The 25,939-nt window shown below is 33.8% G+C and overlaps 1 protein-coding gene and 1 long non-coding RNA gene across 5 annotated transcripts; both read left to right on the top strand.

Moving 5' to 3' along the window:
* The first annotated feature begins 9,520 nt into the window (after positions 1–9,520).
* Positions 9,521–13,645, top strand: LOC133303706 (uncharacterized). 4 transcript variants are annotated; one of them, XR_009750503.1, is made up of 10 exons: positions 9,521–9,559; positions 9,718–9,788; positions 10,798–10,985; positions 11,086–11,220; positions 11,359–11,468; positions 11,771–11,855; positions 12,264–12,400; positions 12,520–12,814; positions 12,953–13,056; positions 13,390–13,645. It is a non-coding gene; the product is annotated as an uncharacterized LOC133303706 (long non-coding RNA). The 4 variants fall into 4 exon arrangements; XR_009750502.1 differs by having other exon boundaries at positions 11,086–11,191; positions 12,520–13,056; XR_009750501.1 differs by having other exon boundaries at positions 11,365–11,468; positions 12,520–13,056.
* Positions 13,646–19,366: 5,721 nt separating this feature from the next.
* On the top strand, positions 19,367–25,551 carry LOC133303683 (protein RETICULATA-RELATED 4, chloroplastic-like). The gene is made up of 8 exons (XM_061503634.1): positions 19,367–19,885; positions 20,747–20,815; positions 21,798–21,929; positions 22,035–22,088; positions 22,214–22,258; positions 24,442–24,581; positions 25,223–25,348; positions 25,440–25,551. The coding sequence occupies exons 1-8, from the start codon at positions 19,367–19,369 to the stop codon at positions 25,474–25,476; spliced, it is 1,122 nt and encodes a 373-aa protein (XP_061359618.1). The 3' UTR covers positions 25,477–25,551.
* Positions 25,552–25,939: the final 388 nt, after the last annotated feature.

Here is a 25,939-nt window from a genome sequence, read left to right as displayed (position 1 = left end):
CCAATCCATTTCATTCTGTATCCTTGAAGACTTTGGTCTTCCTTGTGCACGAACCAAAGATGCATTTGGGATTAATGTTGGACCATCTATTTTTGGGATCAACAACTCATTACCCATTGGAAACCAATGTGCAGCATAGACCTTCTCAATTTGTGTAATTGAGAACACAGGATCGACATAGTCATAGTGGTTCAATTTTTCAACCTTGCACACCGCTAGCACATGACTGCAAGGAAATCGTCTAGCTGTGAACCGTCCACATTGACATTTACGATTTAGCAAGTCAACCCTCATAATGTCGCCGGCATAATGCCATCAATTTGGATTATGGGTTTACAATATTTGAAAGCCTCAATGCACTGGTGAAAAGTCCAAAATACCCTGCGAAAAACAGCCTTATCGGTGTAGACTCGTCGTTCGTCACAACACTGATCCGTATCAATCTTGAACACAGAACCAGGATTTATCTGTGTCATGTAGTTCAGCCAACCAGGTAAGATGGCATATGATTTTTCCCAGTCGCCAAACAACTTCACAATGGCCTTCATTTTAGCCTTCCAAGCCTTCCTATAAGATATGTTGTATCCATACAAACTGTGTACCCTCTCCTGAATAAGAACTGGTTTCGTGGATGGATATTCTTTTAACATACATACACAAAATTCGAAGTCAACACAATCAATAAATATACCGAAAAATTAAAGCATAAACAAAAATGAATGTAATACATACTTATAATGGCTGCACAGATTACATCAGAATCCAGCTGTCTATGGTCCCGAGTAAGGCCTTGGTTTAGGCAGGTGTGTTTTTTACCCCACTTACTAACAACCCAACTATTTCCATTCTTGGGCAACATAGCCCGCACGTACCAGGGACATCCATCATTATGGTGTCGACACTTCATCACAAATCTATGGTCATCACTTTTTGCCACCACAGCAGTACGATGAGACTTCATACAATATAATATGACAACATGTTGCATTTCAGATTTAGTTCGAAACTCCTGGTACAAATATAATGGATCTCCTAAATGCCAGCTACCGTGGATGTCATCGTCGCCATACAATATCTCCGTCTCATCATTAGGGTGAGCCCAATTAATGAACGAATAGTGTGGGCTGTCGTTCCAAAATGGCTCAATCTCAGACCCTACGTCCAAATTTAAACTTATCCGTCAGTACGAAAGAAAACACAAATATATATATATGCAAAATTAAAACTTTATATTACAATCTTATCACTGCTAACAGGGTCAACACGGAGCGGTGGCATAACCTGGGAGCTCAAGTTTCCTGAACTAGTATCAGCGTCAAAATTCCCCTCTACGTCCGTATCTGAGGTGTCACTCAGCGGAATAACACTCTCGGGTTCACCATCGTCTTCACTGTCCATATCCTCGTCATGCCCATCCTCATCCTCGTCTATTTCCCTCAGTGGTATCTGACTTAAGACAGGTGCAGGTGCAGATAAACCGACCACTCTGTCTTCTTGACTTTGACTTCTTCCATGCACAGGTGCAGATGAAGATTGACCACAGTCTATTTCAACATATATCTCAATAAAGTTTTGAAATTTTCGGTCCACAATTGCATCTATGACACAATCCACATCTTCATCGTCACATATATCATTACCAATGTAGAATATAGCATCCTTACCAACTGTAGACTCTACCCTGGCGATCATCCGTTGAACGCCATGGCTCCCGTGTAGCCCCAATTTTTGGTTAATCCTCCCCTTCAACTCATTGTACGTAGTGCCCCGTTTGATTTTCAACATTTTCGTTTTTCCTTCAAATTGAACACCGTTGGGGCCTTCATAATGCTTTCCATCATAGTAAATCATGGTAACATACATGTTTGGACTTGAGCTCATCTTTCACACGAGTTTTGGGGGTAGGAATCAGATTTTAGGGGTTAGGGTTCGGATTTGGGGGAAACAATTGAGAAATAAAGGAAAATGACAATGATTTCACAATTACTATATCTTAGAGGTGGTGGGATGAAATGGAAGGGTGATTGGAAGGTTCCCAGCTGACAAACAAGAGAAAGAGACCAAGAGAGAAGTTTTGATTTCGAATATTTTGAAAATGAGCCCAAGAGAGGTATGGATATAGGGTTTTTCGCGATCTTTAGTCGACTAAATAATGTGCTTAGTCGACTAAAAGTGCAAACAATTTAGTCGATTAAGATGAGTTTTTAGTCGACTAAAATTCGCGTTTCATAATTTCTGAGTTTAGCCCATTTAGTCGATTAAAAGTGCAACATAATCGACTAAATGGGGGCAGGATGGTGGATAGTTCTGGGGGAGGGGCAAATTGGTTATTAATTATTTATTTAGGGGCAAAAGGGTCAAAAACCCCCCTTCACTACCAAATCTTGCCTCTACAATTTGCTTCTAGATATCCGTTTTAGTAATTCTATACATAAAAAAAGCTTTTTAATATTAATATCTAAAAAAATAAAAAATAAAAAAGTGTCCTTCACATGCAATGCAAAATAGCTCAACTTTTGAAAAAAATCATATTAAAAAAAAGATAAAAGTGTTTATCTTTTTAAACGACACAATTTATATCTTTTCACTTTCACAAAGAGATGAGACCCACACATTTTTTGTCAACTCTCTCTCCTCCTTTATCTATCTCTTTCTCTCTTAAAATGACACAACTTTACATCCTTTAAGATAACACACACTTTACTCTAAGGGGGCGTTGGTTGAGGAGAAATTTTTTGAATACTAGATAAATGGTTGGAAAATGAGTTTGGTAGGAAAATGTAAAAAAAGTTGTTTGGTTGACCGAAATATTACAAAGGAAATTTATTTAAATTTGCAAAATCTATGTTCGGGAGAAACTTCGCATATGTTTTTTCACTTCCCCAGTTATCTCAAAATACCACATCTCAAGTGGTATTCTGTAACAGTGAATTTCATCCAAAAATCAACACAAAAGTCATTTCTTCATCTATCCTATTTGCCTAGTATTTTTTTCAAAAACCTGAACTAAACGTGGTATTTTTCAATATCCACTTACACTTTCCCATCAATCTCAAAATAAATCTTCTACCAAACACTACCTAAAAAAAAACTAGGTGTAGAAAGTCCCTTTTTCAAAAGTTTATACAAACCCTAAATATTTTTATCAAAATTCAAACATTCTCCAACTCTAACCTCAAACAATCCTGCAATTGTTGCCAGCACCACTGTCATCCCCTCCACACTGCAACTGCCACCTCCACCTCCAGTGTCATCACTGCCTTCGTCACAACACCATTATTTTTGCTGCTACCACAACACCGTTATTGTTGTTATAACCATCGCCCTCACGACCATCATCTCGTTATCACTTACCCCATCACCACCAAACTAACTTCTATGATTTGTTTTTATATTTAATTTTTAATAATTTTAACATAACTTTTTTTTAATTTGAATATTCAAATAATATTTTTAATTAATTTTTTTTTGACATGTTACATCCAAATGCAAAATAGCTCAAACTTTTAAAAAATGTTATTCTAAAAAAAATAAGGCATAAGAAGTCATTTCTTATAAATCCATTCAGAGAGACTCATAACTATACCAATAGTTTGAGGTCTACAAATATGGGTGGTAAGCACACCAATAGTTTGGAGACTGCAAGTATGAATGGTAAGCCCATAGGAATTAGTCACGAGTTCATGTTGAACCTTAATCCATTAAGTTTACTTTGTCATAGGTTCTTTAAGCCCACTTTGTGATATGACTTTTTTAAATCCTAATTTCTAAAACCTTATAATTCCGTTGGCTGGATTGGGCTATATTCATGAACTAAAATTTTCTTTTATCAAAATGCCAAATATTTAAAGTAAAATAAATAAATATATAAATTTAAATATTTATAAATATAAAATAAATTATAAATAGAATATAATAATGAAATATTTTTTTCTATAATTATATTGAATATACATAAGAAACATATCTTTAAATAATTAAATTAAAAATTTTATTTTATATATTTTTTTGAACAATTTTAAGTGAAAAACATGTCATTCCCTATTTACAATTATTTTTATGAGAATAAAATATCAAATGTTTTTTTTGGTAATCTAAAATATCAATGTTACTTTAAATTTTTTTGTCTAATGTCATCGAAATGATATCGTTTTGAGATTGAAAAATTAAAAAATTAGAATGATAAAGACAATTATAATCCTGAAATAAATTAAAATTACAAACACACCATAATTTTTGCTCCAAAATAATCATTTTGATAAATATGAGACAAAATTTTCTAAAGTGACATTAAAAAAAATGAACCGATATTTTATTCATTCTTATATAATATTGGGAAATATAATATAAGTATTATGTTGCAGAACACAGCATGACTTTCCAGCAAACTCAGAAAAACGTGGAGCCCACTTCAATTTTTTTTCTCTCCCTTGAATAATGGACCCATGTTGTTGGTTTCTACGTAGGAAACAAAATCTTCCATCTTACAAAAGGACAAAAGATAACCCCAAAATATTTATAGTAAAATTAACTATAAAGTTAATATATATATATATATATATATATGGAAAAAGTATTTTTACAGCCACTTTTGATAAGGTTATCTACAGCTAGGGATGGCAAAAACGAGCCAACCCGTCGGGTTGGGTTGGCCTAAATGAGCTGCCAACCCGACTCAACCCGACCCGATATAACTCAGACCCAAACGGGCCAGCTCGCGGGTTGGATATTTTTTTTTTAATTCAAAAAAAAAATGATTGTATTAAAAAAATAATAATAATAATATGAAAACTCCAAAACTGTCATACGCTCACATCGTCGTCACTCGTCACTTTCCTTAACCCTAAGATTCTTCTGCCCCCTTGGATAGCTTGTTCACCATGTTACCATTAACCTTGCATCTTCGGGTCTATTGGCCTATTCTCTTGACAAACGCAATCCACTACTCCGAATGTGCAATACCCTTTTCTCTATATTTCTCATCTTTCTTTCTTACTTTTCCCCAATATATATATATATATATATATATATATATATATATATATGAAAATGGATTCATTGTTCTTCTTCTATGTTGTTGACATTATAAGATTTGTTACTTCAATCTTTTTTCTTTTTCCAATCTGGGTACCTTAGTTGAAACCTTTTGGCAGTGTTGATAATTTTAGCAGTGTTGGAAAACAAATAAGACTAGTTCCACAAAAATCAATTTTTTTGAGCCAACTCACGAGCCATGTAACACCCCATTCTAGAACCGGTTTGTTAACATCGCATTATGATATTAAGCGCAGTTACAATCACATGGGTTCAATTAAAATCCGGATAAATTTTTCATTTTAAAACATGCCGAATTTATGATACCCAATTTCGTGATCATAACCGTATTACCTTGCGGAATCAGATAAATTAAGCTTAACATCATGTTCTTATTCCATTTTTAAACCATTAATTTACTTCCTATTTATTTCACAACTTCTATTATACTGTAGATCTCTTCATTAGCTACCCGTGGCTTCAAACCGCGCTCAAATCGGAGTACTGTAGCCCAAGTTATGACAATTTGAAGCAACACAAGAGGGTGTTGATCACAGGCCCCGCGCGCTTCAGCGCGCTATCGGGCGCTCAAGCGCGCGTTATCGGGCGCTCAAGCGCGCGTTATCGGGCGCTAAAGCCTCCATCTGGGCGCTTAAGAGCGCGGAGGCAGGAAGAATCAGGTTTTTCAGAGTAAATGGGCGCTTAAGCGCGCACCAGGGCGCTCAAGCGCGCTATCCTGGGCGCTTAAGCCCCCATCTGGGACATTTTAGCGCGCAGAGGCAGAAACATCTCCTCATTCCGCGGCTAAGGGCGCTCAAGCGCGAGGAGGCCGAATGCATTGGCACTCACAGGGGCAGCAGGGCGCTTGAGCGCGCTCCTGGGCGCTTAAGCGCGCTGCCAGGGAATTCCAATTCCCACATTTTTCAAGTCCAATTCTAGGGGAAGATGCATCCCCCTTCCAAACCCCAATGGTTTATACCTCAAAACTAAATCCTAGCACTCATCCAACCTCTCCTCATGAGATTTAGCTAGAATTTGGGCAGCATAACCTTTGTTTTCTCAACGTTTCCCAATTTAAACAAAAGGTACCTAATTGATTCTCAGCCCAACCAATTCAATAACTCAATACATAACAAGCATGCATATATTGAATTCCAAGTAGGCATCATTTACAGTACATATTCATTACAAATCATGGAACTTAGCTTACAAAATACTATGATCATTCCCTTGACTCCCATCAACAAAAGAGATGACCAAAGGCATGAGCATAGGCTAAGTCCATTCCAATATACAAATGATACATCTATCAATGGTCTATGAATTACAATCCTATACATGTGAGCTACAAAACAACATGTATGATATCAAAATACTGGATCCTCAAGCATCAATACTAGTCCAAGTATGGCCACTTGCCACTAGTGGCTTCTACAGCATCCTTACCTGAAAGGGGGTCCCCACAACACGGGGTGAGATATACGAATATATCCAGTAAACCAGGGGTCCTTGGAGCATCTCTCCACCCCACAGTTCCATATCAGTGTAATAACAATAACAATAATAATGCAGTAAATACATATCTATGCAAAGTGCAATAACATCTCCAGGAGAAATCCCTCGAGCTTTCAAGCTGTCCTAAGGAAACTCAGATGCAAATAGTCCTACTGGCCAGCTAACTACCAAGTATGATTTACGCATCGTCATGCAACATACCAACATAGGGAAACACCATCCTATGCCACACCAAATGCATACACATACGTATAACAAAGCATTACACTATTTTATTGCATTTATATACACAATCACAACCTCTACCCTTTCAGGGCTTGGTAGAACAGTCAAGGGAATTACACCCAAGGTCCAAAGGCTTACCTCAAGCTTTAGCCAACCTTTGTTCCCACCAACAGTTTCTGCAACCAGTTACAATTATCCACTCACCAAACAAGACATACACAAGGTTTAATGCAATTAACACATATTGCATCCAATAACATCTCATAGCTATCAACCAAGCTATACAATTCATACCAAACATAAGCATGAACTTACCTATCCAATGGAGCTAATCAAGCTCCATAGCTTGCTCCAATGGTTGGTCTCTCAAGGTTGGTCCAATTGCCTCAATCCTAGACAACACCAAGGCATAATCAACAACCAACCAAACCAAACCATTTATCAACAATGCAAGAAATCCAATATCTAAGTGTCATATTCTTGCCATTTTCCTAATATACTCATTTAGCTATCTAAGCTCATTTTCACCGATTAAACGTCGTTCCTAGCATTTTTCACAACATGCTCTAAGCTCCATTCTTCCTAGAACATAGCTAATTTAACAATATTTCATCAAAAACCCTAAAACATTATTCATAAACCCTAACTCATGCAATTTTCCATGAAAACATGGTTCAAGGGTTAGAATCTTACCACCAATGGTCACATAACCAAGGATTGATGGCTCCTCAAGCTTCAATGGAGGTTGAAGCACTCAAAACCCCAAATTTCACCAAATGGGCGAATTTTTGAGAGTCAATATCCCTCACCACAATGCTCCCCACTCAAAACAAAGCTAGGATTATGAAAGAGGAGAAGATTCTAGGTGGTTTAGGCTTTGGAATCACTCAAAATGGTTGAGATTTGAACTCTCTAGGTTTTTCCTCTCTCCCTCTTCTCCTTCCTTTCTCACTTCTCCCTCTCTTGCTGTCGACGGGTTGCTTGGGGGGAAATGGGTTTTCTTTCTTGCTTTATCACTTAACTCAGGTTAAGTGGCTTATGTGGGTATCGGTTCATCTATCTATTCAACTCCATTAATTTCCAAACTTTACCCAAAAGTCTGGAATATTATTCTAGGAATATTTACAATTTTATTTTTATAATTTGGGCACTTTTGCGAGTACATATTTATACCCCTTAATTTTCACTGAGTACACTTTTTAACTCCAAAGTGACTCAGATTCATTTAATTAAGCCTTATACTTAATTTTACTCACTAAAACATGCTTAATTATTTAATTACATGTAATTTGCTAATTAATTAGGTTAGGGCTATTATAAGCCAATATTTCGAGCTAACCAACCCGCGAGCCAACCTACTGGCATCATTTCGAGCTAACCCGCGAGCTTTATTTCGAGCCAACCCGCGAGCTGACTATCGAGTCAACCCGCGAGCCAACCCTAACCCGGCTCGGGTCGGGCTGGGTTGGATTTTCTGGCTCGTTTATTTTTTTGGGCCAACTCTAACCCGACCCGTTTTTTACGGGTTGAATGCGGGTTGGCCCGTTTTGCCAACCCTATCTACAGCCACCATTTTTAACTATGTTCTCTCAGGATAACATAATTATAACATTAAAGTTGGCTTTTTCTCTCTCTTCACGTCAGCAAACAGGTTCTGAAAAGTAACTGGGGAGAGAGAAAAAAAAGCAACTTTATTGTTATAACTATGTTCTCCCGGAAGAATATAGTTAAAAATGGTGGCTGTAAATAACCTTATCTAAAGTGGCTTCAGAAATGTGTACCCCTATATATATATATATATATCAAGGGCGGACCCACTTTGTTGCATGTGTCTGCAATTGCAGACGCAAATTTAGGAGAAAAAAAAAATTAACTATTCTATAAGGCATTGGACTTTATGGATCAGACACCGTGAATCATGCAATGCAAATGAATCCTTGAGATGTGAACCATTGAATTTAATAAATTGTGGAATTTAAAGTAGGGTTTAATTATTTTAATAAAAATTTTAATTAGCAATGTTGATAATTACATAACAGGTTGTAAGAAATTTTTATAAATGTTAAAATTTTTAATTAGTAATGTTAATAATTAGCAATGTTAAAAATTCCTGAATCCCATCACTTAATGTGCAGACATAAATAAAATTTTTTGGGTCTGCCACTTATATATATATATATATAAAAGTAAAAATGTGTATCATTTTAAAGGATGTGAAGTTATGTCATTTTAAGTGAGAGAAAGAGATAGATAAAGGAGGAGAGAGTGGACAAAAAAAAATGAAGGTGTGAGTCTCCCCTCTTTGTGAGTGTGAAAGGATATAAGTTGTGTTATTTAAAATGACAAATATTTTTCCCGCATATGAATGTGATAAGTTATTCTATCTATCCTTTTTTTGTCTTTCTTTATCTACCACTCTTAAATACTATTAAATCAAAATCTTAACTACCTTTTATTATTTCTCTCCCATATTGAGATTATAATTTAATGATGTTGGAGAGTGGTAGGCAAATATAGACAAACTAAGAGGTAGATAGAATAACATATCACCACAAAAAAAGCGGCATGTAGCCACTGTATGTTTGCCACGGTTATTATAATCAGGTATATCTAACTCAAAAATCCAAAGTTGGCACGCAAGAAGTCCCACTAAGACAACGCGAGTGAGTGTGAACTTCTAAAATATCAACGGTAAAACTCCAAAACTCCTAAATATTGATCTTTTTCCTTTTCCAACACTAGAGCACCAAATTATGTGTTTCTTTCACAAATGAACGTCGAATTTGTAAGTTCTCCATTCTCATACCATTTTCCTTAAGATCGATGCCACAATCGCCATAGATAAAGCTCCCTAATTTTGATAATGTGGTATTTTCCAACCTTCTTCTACGGAGGATACTGGTTATTTTTTTCATTTTGGTATTTTTTGGTTTGAATTTCTAGGGTTATGAAGTTTTTATGTCTTCAACTCTTTTGTTGGATATCGATTCGGAGGAGAGTGAAAGTATAATAAGGTTAGGGTTTTATTGAAAGCATTGATTTATAGAAAATATATGTTGTTCTTGTTTCCAATTTTGAAATTGAAGTTGGATTTGACAATTTTGTATGTTTTGCTGGGTTCTCGTTTTTACTCATGCTTCATCGTCCTCTTCGCCCTCTTATTCTTATTCATCCTCCTCTTCCAGCTTCGGTTTGTGTTTCCTTTTTGGTAAATTTTACCTTTCTTTTCATTTTAAATCCCTTACTTCTATATTCCCAATCTTAATATTTTTTTTTTAAAATTGCTGTATTAACCAACTTGATTGCGGTTTTGTTAGTGATTTTAACATTAGTTTTCTGATAATTAAAGAGCCTTTTGTGTTTTGTAATGACATCTGACTTTAGTGGAGAAGAGAAATACGATTTCCATTTGTACTATGTTGAATTGAGATACTTTGTACTTCTCGAGTCCATCACACGATGGTGTCCTAGACTTGATAAATGCAACAGAAGGCAGTTGATTAGAATTCAAGTGTAACTCTTTTAAGTTTTAAGAGTTTGTTGATATATCACTTGATACTATGGGCCTGGATGTCTCTTTTTTTTTTACGTGCATTTGGCAATTGCATATCTTGAACTCATTGCCCTTAATTAAGACAAATGCAGTTTTGGTTGAACAACATTATCTGACACGAAACTGCTCATGTTTCCATAGGAGTGAGTGTAAAGTTAACCACATGTTAGTGCTAGCAGACCTCCCATCATATTAGGAAGAATAAGGCCCTATTTTGTTATTAACAGAAATGAATAACTGGATTGGACAGCTGGAGTTAGTTACAGTGAGTATATGACAATTACAGAGGCAGAGAACTTTAGGATTTGATTGGAATAGAGAGCAAAGGAGAGGCCGGACTGTGTTCTTAACTGTTCTTAATCTCTCACTAGCATTAGGACTAACCCTAATATTCTAACAACCATATTAATATTGTTGCAACTATAAATAAATTTTAATTTTGATTAAGGCTGGTAGATGAACTTTTGCAGGTACCAACAGAAGGGTCTTAGAGCTCAAGCTATGAGTACTATCACTCATGGAAAGTCTGTTGCTAGCATAGAGAATTCAAAGAACAACCCTGATCATCTCCTTGTTCTTTGTTAGAGATGTAATATCAAACCATTCACGTGTCTTCACCTACCAACTTAAACTATTGGAATAGTTGGTTCATGATATGGTATGAGAGCCTCTAAAATTAACTTTTCTAGAGTTCAATCCTTGTCTCCGTTCTATAATGCCATCTTTGGACTAGCTAATCTGCCACGTGTCAAAATCAGGATGTATGATGTTCTCAAGGCACAAGATGTTGACACGTTGCCCGGTATCTGTGGCTAGTCTTTGCAATATGAGTGTCAAAAGCAAATAACACCGTTGAAGGAAAAGGTTGGCTGGTCCTGGATGTAAAGGAGTGGGTGAGAGTAGTACTCCAATCACATTTGATTTTGTTTATTTGGAATTCTTATTTCTAGAATTGTCCATTTACCCAAAATAAATAGAAACTACCCAAGTTATGTATTAGAGTCAAAAACTAATTCCCTTCTGTTTTGTAGATACAGCAATCAGACAGTGTTCTGATTTTAGAGTGACAAAAATCTGTGCTTTGTGAACATCTTGCCAGAAATGAGTGACCCCAAGTATGCCTATCCTTACCCTGCTCAAGGTAACCTTCTTTTCATGTTTCTTCTCTTCATATTATATATGCTTACGTCTACTGGACCTTGTTCATTATCAAACATTAATTTCAAAAAATTTCATCCTCTGAAACAAGACTTGGTTTTGTCCCATATGATATTATAGATTGATGGTGGAGAGAACTGCCCCTCCCCCTTTATTCTTTTCCCACTTTTGAGATAAAAAGTTGTATTTTTTTTTCTTGTTTTACCAAATTTGGTTTACTATGTTCTTTCTATAACATTTCTTTCTCCATGAATCATGTTCTTTGCGGGGAACTTTTATTGGCAGGGTATTATCAAGGTCCTCCTGTGATGGCACCACCACAATATGCTGCTCCACCGCCCAGAAGAGATACTGGATTCCTCGAGGGATGGTAAGTTCCCAACTTTCCATTGCTATGCAGAGTACTTGTTTGTTATGTTCAATTATTAGCCATGTCGTTTTTTATTTTTTTTTTTATTTTTTTTCATTATCACAATGACTCAAAAAATAAATAAAAATATTTAAACACTTTTTCTTTTATTTTTTCAAATTTGTATGATTTGTGATGGTAATGTGACTATAATTCGTTGTTTAATTCTTCTAAAAGTACTTCCGTATCTCACTTGTGAAACTTAATAGATTAACAGTTGGTTGGGTACCCAAAGCATTTTCAATTATAAGGATGGTTTTATTAATTTGCACCCTGTTAACTCAGTTCATTAGTTGCCTAATTTCCAGACCAGTGTCCCTTATAATTACTTAAATAAGAAATTCCAAGTGGAAGTTCATATCACTGCAGAGTCGCAGCATGTTAGCATAAGATGAAAGCCTGTATCCAGAAATGCATGTGGTAGTGGTCGAAAGTTGTATCTGCATCACTTGATCCATGCCCCTGAAGCAGCTAGGATTAGGGAGAAATACACAGACCAAATCTCGGTGAGAACTAGTAGTTATTTTTTTTTTCCCTTTGCAACTATCTACTACTGATGTAATTTATGGTGATGGTGAAGTACAAATTTGTATGATTTGTTGCTTTGGTTGCATGGTTCCTGTAGAATGTGGAGTAAGGCTAGTGTGCGCCGGATATGCTGTGTATGGTGTCGACTATGAAGGGCATGGACACTCTGAAGGTGCCCGATCTTACATAAAAAAGTTTGATAACATTATTAACGATTGTTATGACTTTTTCAAGTTAGTCAGTGGTAGGGATTCAAATTATTGACTTTATTTGCATTATTCTCAATGTTGAAACTTTTATACTGGCTGAGAAGAATATAGCTTCATCCATAAAACAGATCAGTTGAGAATAGATCATCAAATTCATCCCCTCCTTCCACATCGGTCTTCTGGGTATGCCACTCCTCTTCACTAATATCATGCTAGCAGTAGCTTAGTTGTATAGTGTCATAGGTGAGGTATTTCTCGGTTTGTTTAATGCCTCTATATATAGTTCAAAGAAGATTAATTCATTTTATGCTGGACCTGAAGTAAATGTATGGAGCTGGAGCTGTGGTGTAATTTTATACGCTCTTCTCTGTGGCACTCTTCCTTTTGAAGATGAAAACATTCCCAACCACTTCAAGAAAATCAAGGTATTATTAATATTAATTTAGTTATTATTAGATTTTCCTTTTTCATTTTGTTGGTTTGAAAAGACTAATAGATTACCTACCAGTACCATTGTCATGCCAAATTATTTTCTTAACTGGTTTTGAGCTTGACATTGTCCATGTGTTGAGGGAGAGTTATGACTAGGCCAGAAAGGCCTAATACTTATTAGGTCCATATTAATGCTACTCTACAGATTAATGCTTCTTTTGAGCACCCCACATCTCAAATCAGATTTATCCCTTCAATGATGTTTATGTGCAAAGAGATTTAATTTTGCATCTGAAGTGTACCTCACTACTAATTATTTGTTACAGGGTGGGATATACAACAAATGCACTAACTGCATGCTGCACTAAAAAGAAAGCATGTGTTCGTGTGAATGCACGACGTCCTTTGCTCTAATCAGCAAGTGGATTTGACATATATTGTGGATAGTGTCAAACAACTTTATGTTCAGTGGAAGAGACAATTTCCTATAAATATTAACTAATTTCTTGAATTTAATAGCAATTCAAAAAATAAAACAATTGATTAGCACCTCGTGGTGCGTGCCTTTATCATTCTATAGACGTTTTGACATCTATTAAATAGATTGAACTTTTATTTCATATATATATATATATATATATATATATATATATATAATATAAAATGTAGGCTGTTACATCAAAAATACATTACTTGTACTATATGGAAATACAATATATCTCTTCACTACACCAAATTTAGATTAAGACTTGTAGATTAACTACTTGGTCTGTGTAGTTGGACTTGGATGAAATGGAAAAAAATAAGAATTTTGAGAAATTGTGTAATAAACATGATTTACTTATATTAATAGAAAAGAAAAATGTATTGTGTTAAATTGTGTACTCTACTTTATTTGATTATCTCCCTTAATTTGATTTTTGGTTCTTGTATCAAATGCAATTTTTATTATTTGCTTTTTATATGATTGGGAAAATTTGTAATATTTTTTATATTTTTAAAAAAATTTCTTATAATTAGCCACGGTTCTGCCTGTGGCAAATAAAATTTTTCATCATTGGGATCCAAATCGTTTAGCCATGATATAATGTGGCTAATATAACATAAACCGTGGCTAACTCAATGTTACCACACTCATATTAACCGTGCTTAAATGAAAAAAATACCGTGGTTAAAATAATGCAACGCCCGTTTTAGCCACGGTTTTTGAAACAGTGGAGAACTCATTTAGCCACGGTTTTAATCATATTTTGCCATGATTTTTGCCGTGGCTAAAGAGCAATTTTGTTGTAGTGTATCCCTAAATATATATATATATATATATGTAGAGGACAAAATCATTTGACACCAAATTTTGACTTTTGATTTCGGTCAATTTAAAGTTTATAATTTATTAAAAATTAATTAATAAGTATGACCTAATAAATTATAATCGTTAAATTCACGAAAATCAGTAATTAAAGATTTAGTATCAAATGATCTTATTCCTATATATAAAAGTGTGTATGACTTATATTTTCTTTTTATCTTTCTTTTTTTCACATGAATCCATATGGGCCCACATAAAAGTATAAAAGTATGTGTAATATGAAAAATATTAAACCCTAAAGTTCATAAGAAAGCTCAAACTAAGCAAGGTTCAACGGCAAACCGATTTGACTAAAGAACAGATCAAAGCGGAGCACATGCAAAACTTTGGTTTTTCACCAACTTGGGAGGTACAGCTACTCAATCAAACTTGTACGCATGCTACATGCACAAAACATCGTTTTTTATGTTGCAAGTATTCGTCGTATGCATTTTAGAGAAATTTCTTTGCGGCGACGGATGCACCGTAAACTCGATGCATCTTCCACTCATATTGCGACACATGTCTTATTTTTATTAAATTAATAATAAATAATTTATTTTAAAATTAAGAGAAAGAGTGATTTGATATAAAATAAAATACGTGTCACAACATGAGTGGAAGATACATCAAATTTTCAGTGCATCCGTAGTACGAAAGATATTCTCGCATCCTAGGTATGCACAGAAAACAGAACAAAGTAGAATTCTGTTATGACAGAATCTTTCTCAATAAGACTAAGCTACAAACATGAAATCACATCGTGACACACTGAAAGTGAACTAAAGTACCAAAGGCGATAAATTGAATTTAACTAACAAACAAAAGTGGAGAAAAAAGGTAGGAAATAAAATGCCAAAATGTATGTTCCCTATATCACCCTTTATACAACTTTTTTGTTTTTTTTTGAATAATTACGATATGAAAGGGGAAAACAAAAGAAATCAAAAGCAAATTAATTCTTTATTTGAAAGAATAAAGTCTCAATACTTCTCCTTTTTATAGGTGTGTGCACGCTAATAGAAATCCATCGAAAAACAGTCTACATTTGTTTAAATATGTTAAAAAAAAAATTAATTTAGTATTTTAATAAAAAACAAGTATTGCAGAAATGTTTTGGAAAATCTTTTTCTACCAGGGTTCGTCAGGATCTAATGGAAATCAAGTTTTACAACAAGTTTATTAAAAATTGGTTTAAAAAAACTTGTTCATTTTCTTGTAATGTTGTTGGTTAGTTTGGAAGAAATGTGCAATATAATAAAAGAAAGAATAGCATACTTTAAAGACCTATAAACTTTTAATTGATTTAAGTTGGCAAAACAACATATTGTCACCTTTATGTTCTATGTTTTATGGGTTCTTCAGGGTTTATTACTTTATTATTTTACGCAGGTCTCTGATTGGATGCATTATTAAGTATTAACAGGTCTTGAACATGGTAGAGTAAGAACTTAGAATGAGGAAAGTTTTGATCGAATGGGACAAAATGCAGTGTTAGGTTGGCTACAGAAGTGTGGATCAGGCCCAGTGCCGGAGCAAGAGTATCATGGAAACATAACTTGAGGCCTGACAATGAACAATTGAGCATACTCAAAAAGAAACTTTAAATAAAAAAAAAAATGAATCCCGCACAATTTAAATAAGTATATGGAATCACTTTAAGACTTGTCTAAATATTTTTTACATAATTTTTTTTTTTTTGCGAGGACAAAATAAATAAAATCAGATGGTAATAATAATTAGTTTATAAGTTGGCCAATGATATCTTATTCGTTAATCTTATAGCAACACATGCAGGATATATAGTTCAATCAAATATTAAAAAAGAACAATTTGACATTAGAGAAAATAAAATAACGTTGTGTTTGAGTCACATTTTTATATTGGATTACTTAAAACTGATTAGACTTTATATAAATAAAATTAGATAATTTCAAAATCCAATCAATTCATATTTGATAATTTTTCGAATAAATAATTTCATTTATGAATTAAATTAAGTTTTAATTTTTTTTTGATAATTTCATCACGCGCTTTAAATTCAATTGGGATTACGAAACAACAATGGTGAAGACTCCTTCATCTCTAAGGGGGTATTTGGTAGGGAATATTTTTTTACTAGGAAAGCATAATCACTGGGAATATTGTATGAAAATAAGTTTGATGAGAAAGATTAAAAAAAGTTGTTTAGTAGACTGATATATTACTGAAAAGATTGATCTACGTTTATAAAGTCTATATTTGGTTGAAGATAAAATATTGATGAGATAATGGGTGTAAATTACGAAAGAGGGCATTTAATTTTTGAATCTGTAAAAAAGAAAAATTAACCCTTGACTAAAAAATATGAGGGTCATTTTTTGACAAATAATCCGCGCTCGTGTTTTTTCCTTTACTAAAGTAATCACAAAATACCACCTACCACGTGGGTTTCTGGTAGAGTGTTTTCAATGAAAATTTTCACACAATTGATAATGCATGGATAAACGATTTTTCTAGTAAAATTTTTGTGAGACTTCTACCAAACATGGTGAAGTTAAAATCCAAATCTAATTTGGCTGGGTATTTTGGAGAACAACTCCTGCCAACCAGGCCCTAAAGTTTATTATTTTAATAAATGACGAAGATTCCTCGTATATTTATTATATTATACTATTTTTTTTTTTTTTAAAAAAAGTTAGTGGAAAAATGTTGAAGATTCAGCTGAAAGAAAATAACACCAAAATCTAACGGAGCCCACAAATTATTTGGCATAAATAACATCGACTCCTTGGAGCTTGGACCAAGGGCCGGCCTGTCACGTGTCTTCACTCTTCATTCACTGTCATGATTCTCATGTTCCCCATTCTCTTTTATATTTTTTCTCGTCCTCCCTTTTGCAATAGTTTTTTTTTTTTTTTTTTTTTTGTATAAAATAAATTATTATGAGTTAATACGATTCAAGGATTGACTTAATCTTCACTTTTTATCATAAGAAACTAAATTAATATTATTATTCAACCCCGAATCTCTAATGTTATCAGAATACTGTTACTGAATTGAACAATTAAATTAAATAAATTTAATACTAAACAAACGTTATGGAACACTGTCACTTTATCAGAAAAATTTAATACTATAAATTTAATTTGCCGATTCTCGCACTTTTTAAAGAATTGTTGATATATTTTATAGTTGAAAAACTATAAAATGAATCACTATAATTTAAAAAAAATTAACTGACCCTTTTAAAAACTTAATAATATATTGAATTTGGGAATTTCATTGAAAAGGTTCTTAAAAAGTAAAAATTACAAAAAATCCTTTATAATTTACTACATAATTAGTAAAAATCTAATTTTCAATTTCTAAAATATTAATAAAAAAGTAAAAGAAAAACAGTTAACTAGGAAAAAGGTATATTTTTATGGTCCATGTCTAAATATTTTAGTGATGAAATAGAAGAAAAGGAATCATAAGATAAATTAGATTTTTTTTTTTTTTTTGTTAAAACACACAAAGTAGAACTTTTTAAAAGAAAGATAAAATCGAATAAAATAAATGTGGAAAAGGCAGGTGCAGAAGGATGGCCATGGCATCTGGTGTTAAATGAGAAAATTTTCAATACTACATGATTTTTAATAATTGTGTGGTCCTTTTTTTTAAAATAAAAAAACAATTCTATTTTAATTTTTTTTTTTAATTTTCTCTTAATTTCTCTAATTTTTTAATTTTAGCAGGGAATATAATATTCCCGGATGATTAAAAAAGCTCTCGTATTAGACTGAGTTCTAATATTTTGAAATTTTTATAGCTTAATTTTATTTTATTTTTAAGTAGACGTGATTAAGTTATGCTTTGATAATGATTTGACCGGTGATAAAACATGTAAATTATAAAATTTTAAAAATGATAAATAATATTTTAAGCTAATGCCTAAGGAATTGTAGGACTAGGAATTGACGACAGAAAAACCTAAAAATTGATGTATAAGAAGTAACGCCTCACATGATGGCTGTCGCCTTCCTTCGGTGGGTAGGAAGAGGGAAACAACCAAAACCAAAACCAACAACAATTTGCGCCTTATATTAATGGGAATTAATATCTCATTGATAAATTTTATTTCTTACTGTTTAAATAAAAGTAGAAGAGATTCATTTTATTTTATTTTTATATATACATGAAGCAAGATATTCTTATATTAATCTAAATATTAGAAGTCTTACATTTAATTTTGAATATTAATCCACTTATATTCAATAACTCACGTTACAAAAAAATTAAAGCCCTTAAATATAAGTAGACTTAATCGTCAAGATTAAACGTGTAATTTACGTGTAAATAGTTTTGACCCTATATATATATATGGAAAAGATCTGCTTACATTTTTTTTTATAAATTACATTAAGAGTCCGTTTGTTTTTGGCTTCTCAAAAAAGTAATTTTTATTTCTTCCTTATTTTAGAGGTATTTTTTACGAAAGTTAAAGCTATTTATATTTTTATAAAAATATTTAGTATTTAAAAACAATTTTTTGGCTTTTGACTTTTGCTTTTCTTAAAAGTTAAAATTTTTAGCTTATGGAAAAAAAAAAGTTTTTGGCTTTTTTGTGACTTCTGCTTTTTTTTTAATCCAAACGAACTAAGAACGAGAAGTGCTTTTTTTCTTGTAAAAAAGTAGCTTTTGAAGAAAAAAAACTCATCCAAACGGATTCTAAATATGATCGGTCATACACTTTTTATTAAAGTATGATCCATGTAATTTATAAATAAATTATCTCATTAAACATGAAAAACATGAAACTTATATTAGTACTATGGAAAAGTCATAACTCCAACCAAACACCAAACTGTTGTAAGTCCTAACAAAACTAAACTATTCAAAAAAAAAAAAAAGCGGACAGCAAAACAACACACGAAGCATAAAGCAGGGGAGGAACAAGAACAACAGAAGAACAACCTCAACATTCAACAACAATGTCGATCGCTTTCTCCTATTCCTATTCAAATTTCAATTCCTATTCTTCTTTCTCTTTATCCAAACACAACCCTTCGTTTTCCTTCTCTTCACCTTCCCTCAGTCTCCGTCTCACTCCCAATCCCACTCCCTCTTTCTCCATCCGACGTGGCACAGATCTCCCTTTTCTTCTCCGCTGCACCGGCGGCGGCGGCGGCGGCGGATCTTTCGGCGGTCATGGAAAAGGCGGTGATGGAGGCGGTGAGGAAGGTGGCAATGAGGGGGATAATAGAAAGAAGGAGGCGATTATGGTGTTGGCGGAGGCGGGGAGGTCGGTGGAGAGCATGCCGGCTGACTTGGCGGCGGCGATCAACGACGGTAAGATAACTGGTGCGGTGGTTTCTCGGTTTCTAGAATTGGAGAAGTCTCCATTATTGCGGTGGTTGCTTCAGTTTGGTGGCTTCAAGGAACGTCTTCTCGCTGATGATCTATTCCTTGCCAAAGTTGGTATGGAATGTGGTGTTGGAGTCTTCACCAAGGTTTCCTTTTTCCCTTCTTTTTTTCAAAAATCATGTCATACATTACTGGACAAATGTATATACTTTTACTTGGTACAATAAGGCTTGTAAAGATTGTAGTATTTTGCATTCCGCTGTTGATTCTATCTTGTTTTTAAATTCAAATTCTTCTAGGAGTAGTTGCTGTATGATTGTATATTAATGCTATTTTGGTTTTAGGTGTAGATGTTGCGGTGTTAGTTTCCTTCAGTTCAAGCTTTTTTTTTATGTTTTTATAACATCCCTTTTCAGTGAGTAAGAACGAATTGCTAATTAATACCAGAGGTCAGGTTTTGTGTTTTCATGATTCACGTGTAAGCTATGTTGAATTCAGCTTGAACGTATTGTGTATTAATTCCTCAAGCTTGTAGTCCATAATGCTTTAAATTCAGCATGACATCAAATATTGGACATGTTTGTTGGTTTAAATATTATTTAGCTTTTAAGTAGCTTACAGCTTAACTGGCTGTCTTATTTTGTGAAGAGTAGTATAGATATTTACTAGTAATGAAAATGAAAATAAAACATGGGAAGACGTTAAGAACAAAGCCTTTCCATTGAGGGCTTGCAAAGCTTAAATTGGTTGTTTTGTTGGGAATAACTTTTTACTTAATTCACTGCTTTGATATATTGTGAATACTTTGTCAGTCATATGGTGTAAACGTTTATAAGTCCATGAGATGAGTCATACCATTGTTTGATAAAGAGGATAAGGGTTAACAGTTCTTTTTGACTGATCTAATTATGTTATGGAATACTGCTAGTTTTAATTCTTTTTGTTCTGTTATAATGTGTATATGCTGATTGACAATCTGCTGTCACTTCTGTTTCTTCCCTCCATAGACTGCTGCTGAGTATGACCGCAGGAGAGAAAACTTTTTCAACGAGCTGGAAATTGTTTTTGCTGATGTGGTATGAATATTCTCAATCTCTCAAGAAATTACTCCCATCTATCTGCACAAATTTCCTTACTTTTCTTTACTAACTATTTTCTTCTATATATGCTTGTTAGCATTTTTATCATTACAATAGACTCATTTGACATATTTCTGAGATTCATTTTGTGTTTTGAAGCTTATGATTGACTACAATTGGAGATATCTCCGAAAAAACAAATTCACTATTTCCTCTCATTTTATAGGTTGGAAAATCATTATGAGACCAATATACCTTATTATAAATAAATAATGATATAGACGAGCTAGAGAAATTGATAACAACCAGTGTCTTTTGGTATTAGGTCCAAATAACACGTGAAGCAATTTTGTGGGTTCTTTGTTTGATCTATTTCAGTAATTTGGAGGCAGTTTTCGTGGTTCTTGTATATGTTACATGTTCCTGAGTGTTGATGAATGTTCAGACTTCAGATGTTATATCATCCTTGTGTCTAAAGTTTTTTTTTATCCCTCAACCTTTTGTCTCGGCTGTGCCCTTTCTTATTTTGTCTTTTTTAAATTACACTAGCGGGGAAAGTACATCTAATGCAGAAACCCCCGCCTTAGGGGTGAGTGAACCATGGTAACCTGTGCTACTGCCAGAGTGATATTTCATTTAATTTATTGTTTGTTAAGTAGTAGAAAAAAGCATACATCCTTCCCATCATTTATTTGGAACACTCCAATTGAGATGCTTAATATGACTATAAGATATTTACAATGAAAAAGACTTTTCTTTGTTTGGATAAAAGAATGTCTTTTCTTTGTGGATGAATTTATATACTAAAATTTGAGTTTAAATCCGTGTTGTTTTACTTTTTAATACATTTGTTTGTGTGTGTGTGGTATCTTGCACTTTGTATTTTGTACATGCCACAGTCGAGAGAAAATATTGCTTCCTGTGAAACATCTACTGAAGTCAATGGCATAACATCCCCTTTTACATATACTGTTCTTAGGTCATGGCCATACTTGCAGATTTCATGCTGGTTTATCTTCCTGCACCTACTGTATCTCTTAGACCACCACTTGCAATCAGTGCTGGACCTATTGCTAAGTTTTTCCACCACTGCCCAGATAATGCATTTCAGGTCTATTCATCGTATATGTTACTTTCACGTGGTTTTGATTACTTTCACAATTTTCCCAACTAAGTTTTACCATTTACCTTTCATAATCTTAATTTCCTTCCACAGGTTGCTCTCTCTGGAACATCATATTCCTTATTACAGAGGATTGGTTCAATTGTGGTATGTACAATTCAGTAACTTCTGTCTTATTATACGTTGCAAGTTAATCCAATTTTGTCTTTTTTGTTTCATTTTTTTAGTTTCCTGTGACTAATTGTTGTATATAATGCGCTTACCTTGCACAGCGTAATGGGACTAAGCTTTTTGCAGTTGGAACTGCTTCATCACTGGTTAGTTCTCATCTTGCTTGGGATTTTTCTTGCGCTTTTCTTGTTAATGTAAATTTTGTTTATAAGTTTTGACATCACTTGACGTTCTCTTCACCATAACTTTATGAGCATTTCTGGATGTTTATTCATTAATCATCACAAAATTCGAGCGGACTCATGATTTGACAATTGAATTGTCTGAAGCAGTCTTCTCATTTACCTTCAAATTATGGGCTTGATTCTAGCCACAGTTAGTACGTATAAATTCAAAAAACTTGAGAGGTGAACAATGAGTTTAGTCTTTGTTGCGGATCTAGCAAGTGTATTAGTCGTACAAGTAATAAAATGATGAGTGAAGATCGTTCCCACGAGGATTTGTGTCAAGCACTGACTAACCATATGTACTTGAGTTGAATCAAACAAAAGTTCATAGATTGCATAGATTTCTTGTCACCAAAAACTACACTGAATTGAATTAAAACTTGATAAATAAATAAAATGTAAATTATAATGTAAACAAGTAGTCAGATGTCATTTTCCCTCAAACATGAATTTATAGATTAACCAATTTCCATTATGAATTATCTACTATGTGATGTTGATCAACCTTTTTCTTATCATCTCAAGATGTAATCCCTTACTACCCTGATAGACACATTAATCAGAAACCCCAATTCCTTGGTGATTCCTTTCTTAATACATGCATTAATTACTAAGGTCTTAAGATCACATCAGAATCCTAGCATCAATCCCTTGACTACTAGAACACTGATGAAGTTGTCAAAAATAGAGAAACAATGTAAACATGTATGTTTTACACTATTCCTCAATATGAAGAATTAATCAAGACAACTTCATACAATCACATAATAGATAAACAAAACATCTAATTAACCATTCATAAATTCAAACTTGAGTTCCATTGAATCAGACTACAAAGGACTCTACTCAGACATAATACAAATAATAACAAGAGAAGAAGAAGAAAGATCAAACTCCATTGTCATGATAGTTGAGTCTTCAATCTTCAAGTACAATTACATGAAAGTATACTAATTATTACAATACTAAGTCCTAAGAATTTGGAAAGTCAGAGAAAATGAGGAGTCAGATCAGATCTATGAAAGATCTGACCTGATCTCCCTTCTCCTAGTGTGATGGGGAAATTCAGAATATCAGAGAATGGATATGAGAGAGTTGCATCTGATCATCTTCTTGTGAAGGCCCCTTGTCCTTTTATAATTTACAAATTACAACTGAAAACTGACATGGGCGCTAAAACTCTCATTTCTGGACGTTTTAGCGTTCAACCTTGACGGATGCCCAACTGCTTTTAACTGTCTTGGGCGCTAAAACGCCCAGTTTTGGCCGTTTTAATGTTCAGCACAAGCATCTTTTGTGCAGCAGGGCGCTAAAACGTTAAGTTTTGGGCGTTTTAGCGCCCAACACTTAGAATTTTCAAATTTTCAGAATCTTCTTCCTTCTCTCTTTTGCTTCTTTGAGCTTCAATTCCCTACAAGAACAATGTAAATTTTCAATACAACTTCCAGAACTTGTATTTAGGAATTTATAGGACATTGACCTCTTTTTCATCCATTTAATCACATAAATTTATACTAATTCATGCTCAAAAACCTGATGAACTAAGGGTTCATCAGTCTTCTCATTTACCTTCGAATTATGGCTATGGTTAGTATTACAGCAATTCTAGCATGGCAAAGAGTTATTTTTAAGGTTTCTCATGGGCGTTATGAATGATTCTTTTGAAATCTGATAGTGTGGGTGCTATTTGAATTAACTTTCTACAAGTTTTTTGTATGGTTAAGTTGTGTGCATCTGGGACTGTGAGTTCAGTTTTTCTATGGTGGAGTTCTAATCTAAATCCTGATATTTGACTCGCGCTCCTTCTATTGAATGTATTCTCCAAACCCCATGAATGTGCAGGGTAAGGTTGATTTGGCACAATGTAAGTCCACTGTAACAGTCAGCTGCTTTTCAAATATGAATTTGAAATCATTGATCCACTCGTTCTGAGGAGTAAGATAGTAAAGGGCGTAAAAAGTTTTCCAAGGATCTGTCATATATTACAACCTTTTGTTTTAATACATAATCTTGCTAAATGTTCTTTGCCATCAATGTTTTAAATGTAAGAGGAATCAACTTGGTTCAGACACTGACATATACTGCATTTTGTATTCATTCAGGTTGGGACAGCTGTGACAAACGCCTTAATTAATGCAAAGAAGGCTGTTGACAAGTCTTCTGCAGGGGAAATTGAAAATGTTCCCATATTGTCTACCAGTGCCGCCTATGGTGTCTATATGGCAGTTTCTAGCAACCTCAGGTAAAAAGGATGATGTGATTAGTGATGGATTATTTGAAGATTATAATCTAAAATCTACTAATGCTTCGAGCAAGTGGCTATCCACTTCTAACTTGATATTGCCTTTGCAATTGAATGTGATGCATTTAACTGGCTGATGTAACATTTAGAAAATTTCTTTCATTGTTAAACACGTTTTATAAAGGCTTTAGGAACTTTGAGAAATCAATGTAAAAAAAATGTCGATATGATATAATGTTAGTGCTACCTACCCATAGTTAAGTAATTTTCATCAGTTGCATTGCATTATCATTGTTCATAAAGTTTGTCTTGTTGTCATCTAATTATGGGCAAGCATCTCAATACCATGATTATTTGCGTCGAAAGAAAGGCATTTTTTTTTCTCCATTCTTGTCCTATTTGAATATGTTTATTTAATGAGATCGAGAGATGGTGTTTGCACAATTTTATGATGTTTATTGCATAACTTTCTAAAGATAATTCGCGGTTTATTATTTCAACCTTAACCTTTTGCCATATCATGTGGGTTATGATGACTACTTTCCATAATAAAAAAATGTTCTAGCCTATTCATGTCTCCAGTGACTTGAGTATATAGATTGTTCTCTAAAACTTTACTAAGAACCTGATTTTGGTGGCAGGTATCAAGTTCTTGCTGGAGTTATTGAACAGAGGATTTTGGAACCTTTGCTGCACAAGCACAAGCTTATGCTTAGTGCAATTTGCTTTGCTGTTCGAACTGGCAATACGTATTTGGGTTCATTATTGTAAGAAATTTCATACCTTTTCTAATTACTTGTAAAAGGAAAACTTATGTTGTTGTAAGTGACTCATGTTTTTGTAATTTTGCCGTGACAGGTGGGTGGATTATGCTCGTTGGATTGGGGTTCAGTAGGCCCAAGACAAAGATTACATGACTTGGATCTTTCTAGATTGACTTCATTTTTCTCAAGATGTTCATTTGCTTCATTACTGGGCATCATAAAACAATTTGTTTTTTCGGAGGTTTGGTTGTAGGATTAGCCCAATAGGTTCTCTTCCTCTCTATATTTATATGCTCATTGCTGAGCACTCTTTGCGTATTCTTGTTTTTCTTACAAGTTTCCTCATTCAATTGATGTTATGAGGATGTTGGACGTAATTTTTTTGGTGTACAATGACATAATTTTAAACTCGATGAAAAAGATGCTGCAGATTGAAAGATGTTAAAGAAAAAAGTTATTTGTTACTAGCTAAAAAAAATTCTCTGCTTTTGAACTGAGACTCATCCCTCCACCTTTTTTTTTTCTCTAGCATGAACTACTGGCTGTGTATTTTTTCACAAACTTGGCCTATATATTGACTGATTCCTCCTTACT

The sequence above is a fragment of the Gastrolobium bilobum genome, unplaced genomic scaffold (assembly GCF_033153095.1).
Source record: "Gastrolobium bilobum isolate Gb01-03AN ecotype WA unplaced genomic scaffold, APGP_CSIRO_Gbil_v1 utg3235, whole genome shotgun sequence".
In the NCBI taxonomy this organism is placed as follows: domain Eukaryota; kingdom Viridiplantae; phylum Streptophyta; class Magnoliopsida; order Fabales; family Fabaceae; genus Gastrolobium; species Gastrolobium bilobum.
This window is presented reverse-complemented; position numbering and strand designations above follow the sequence as displayed.

Coding starts and splice junctions, on each gene's coding strand:
- LOC133303683 (XM_061503634.1), top strand. CDS start 19,367: ATGTCGATCGCTTTCTCCTATTCCTATTCAAATTTCAATTCCTATTCT. Junction 21,930..22,034: donor GCCCAGATAATGCATTTCAG/GTCTATTCATCG, acceptor TTCCTTCCACAG/GTTGCTCTCTCTGGAACATC. Junction 24,582..25,222: donor GCAGTTTCTAGCAACCTCAG/GTAAAAAGGATG, acceptor TTTTGGTGGCAG/GTATCAAGTTCTTGCTGGAG.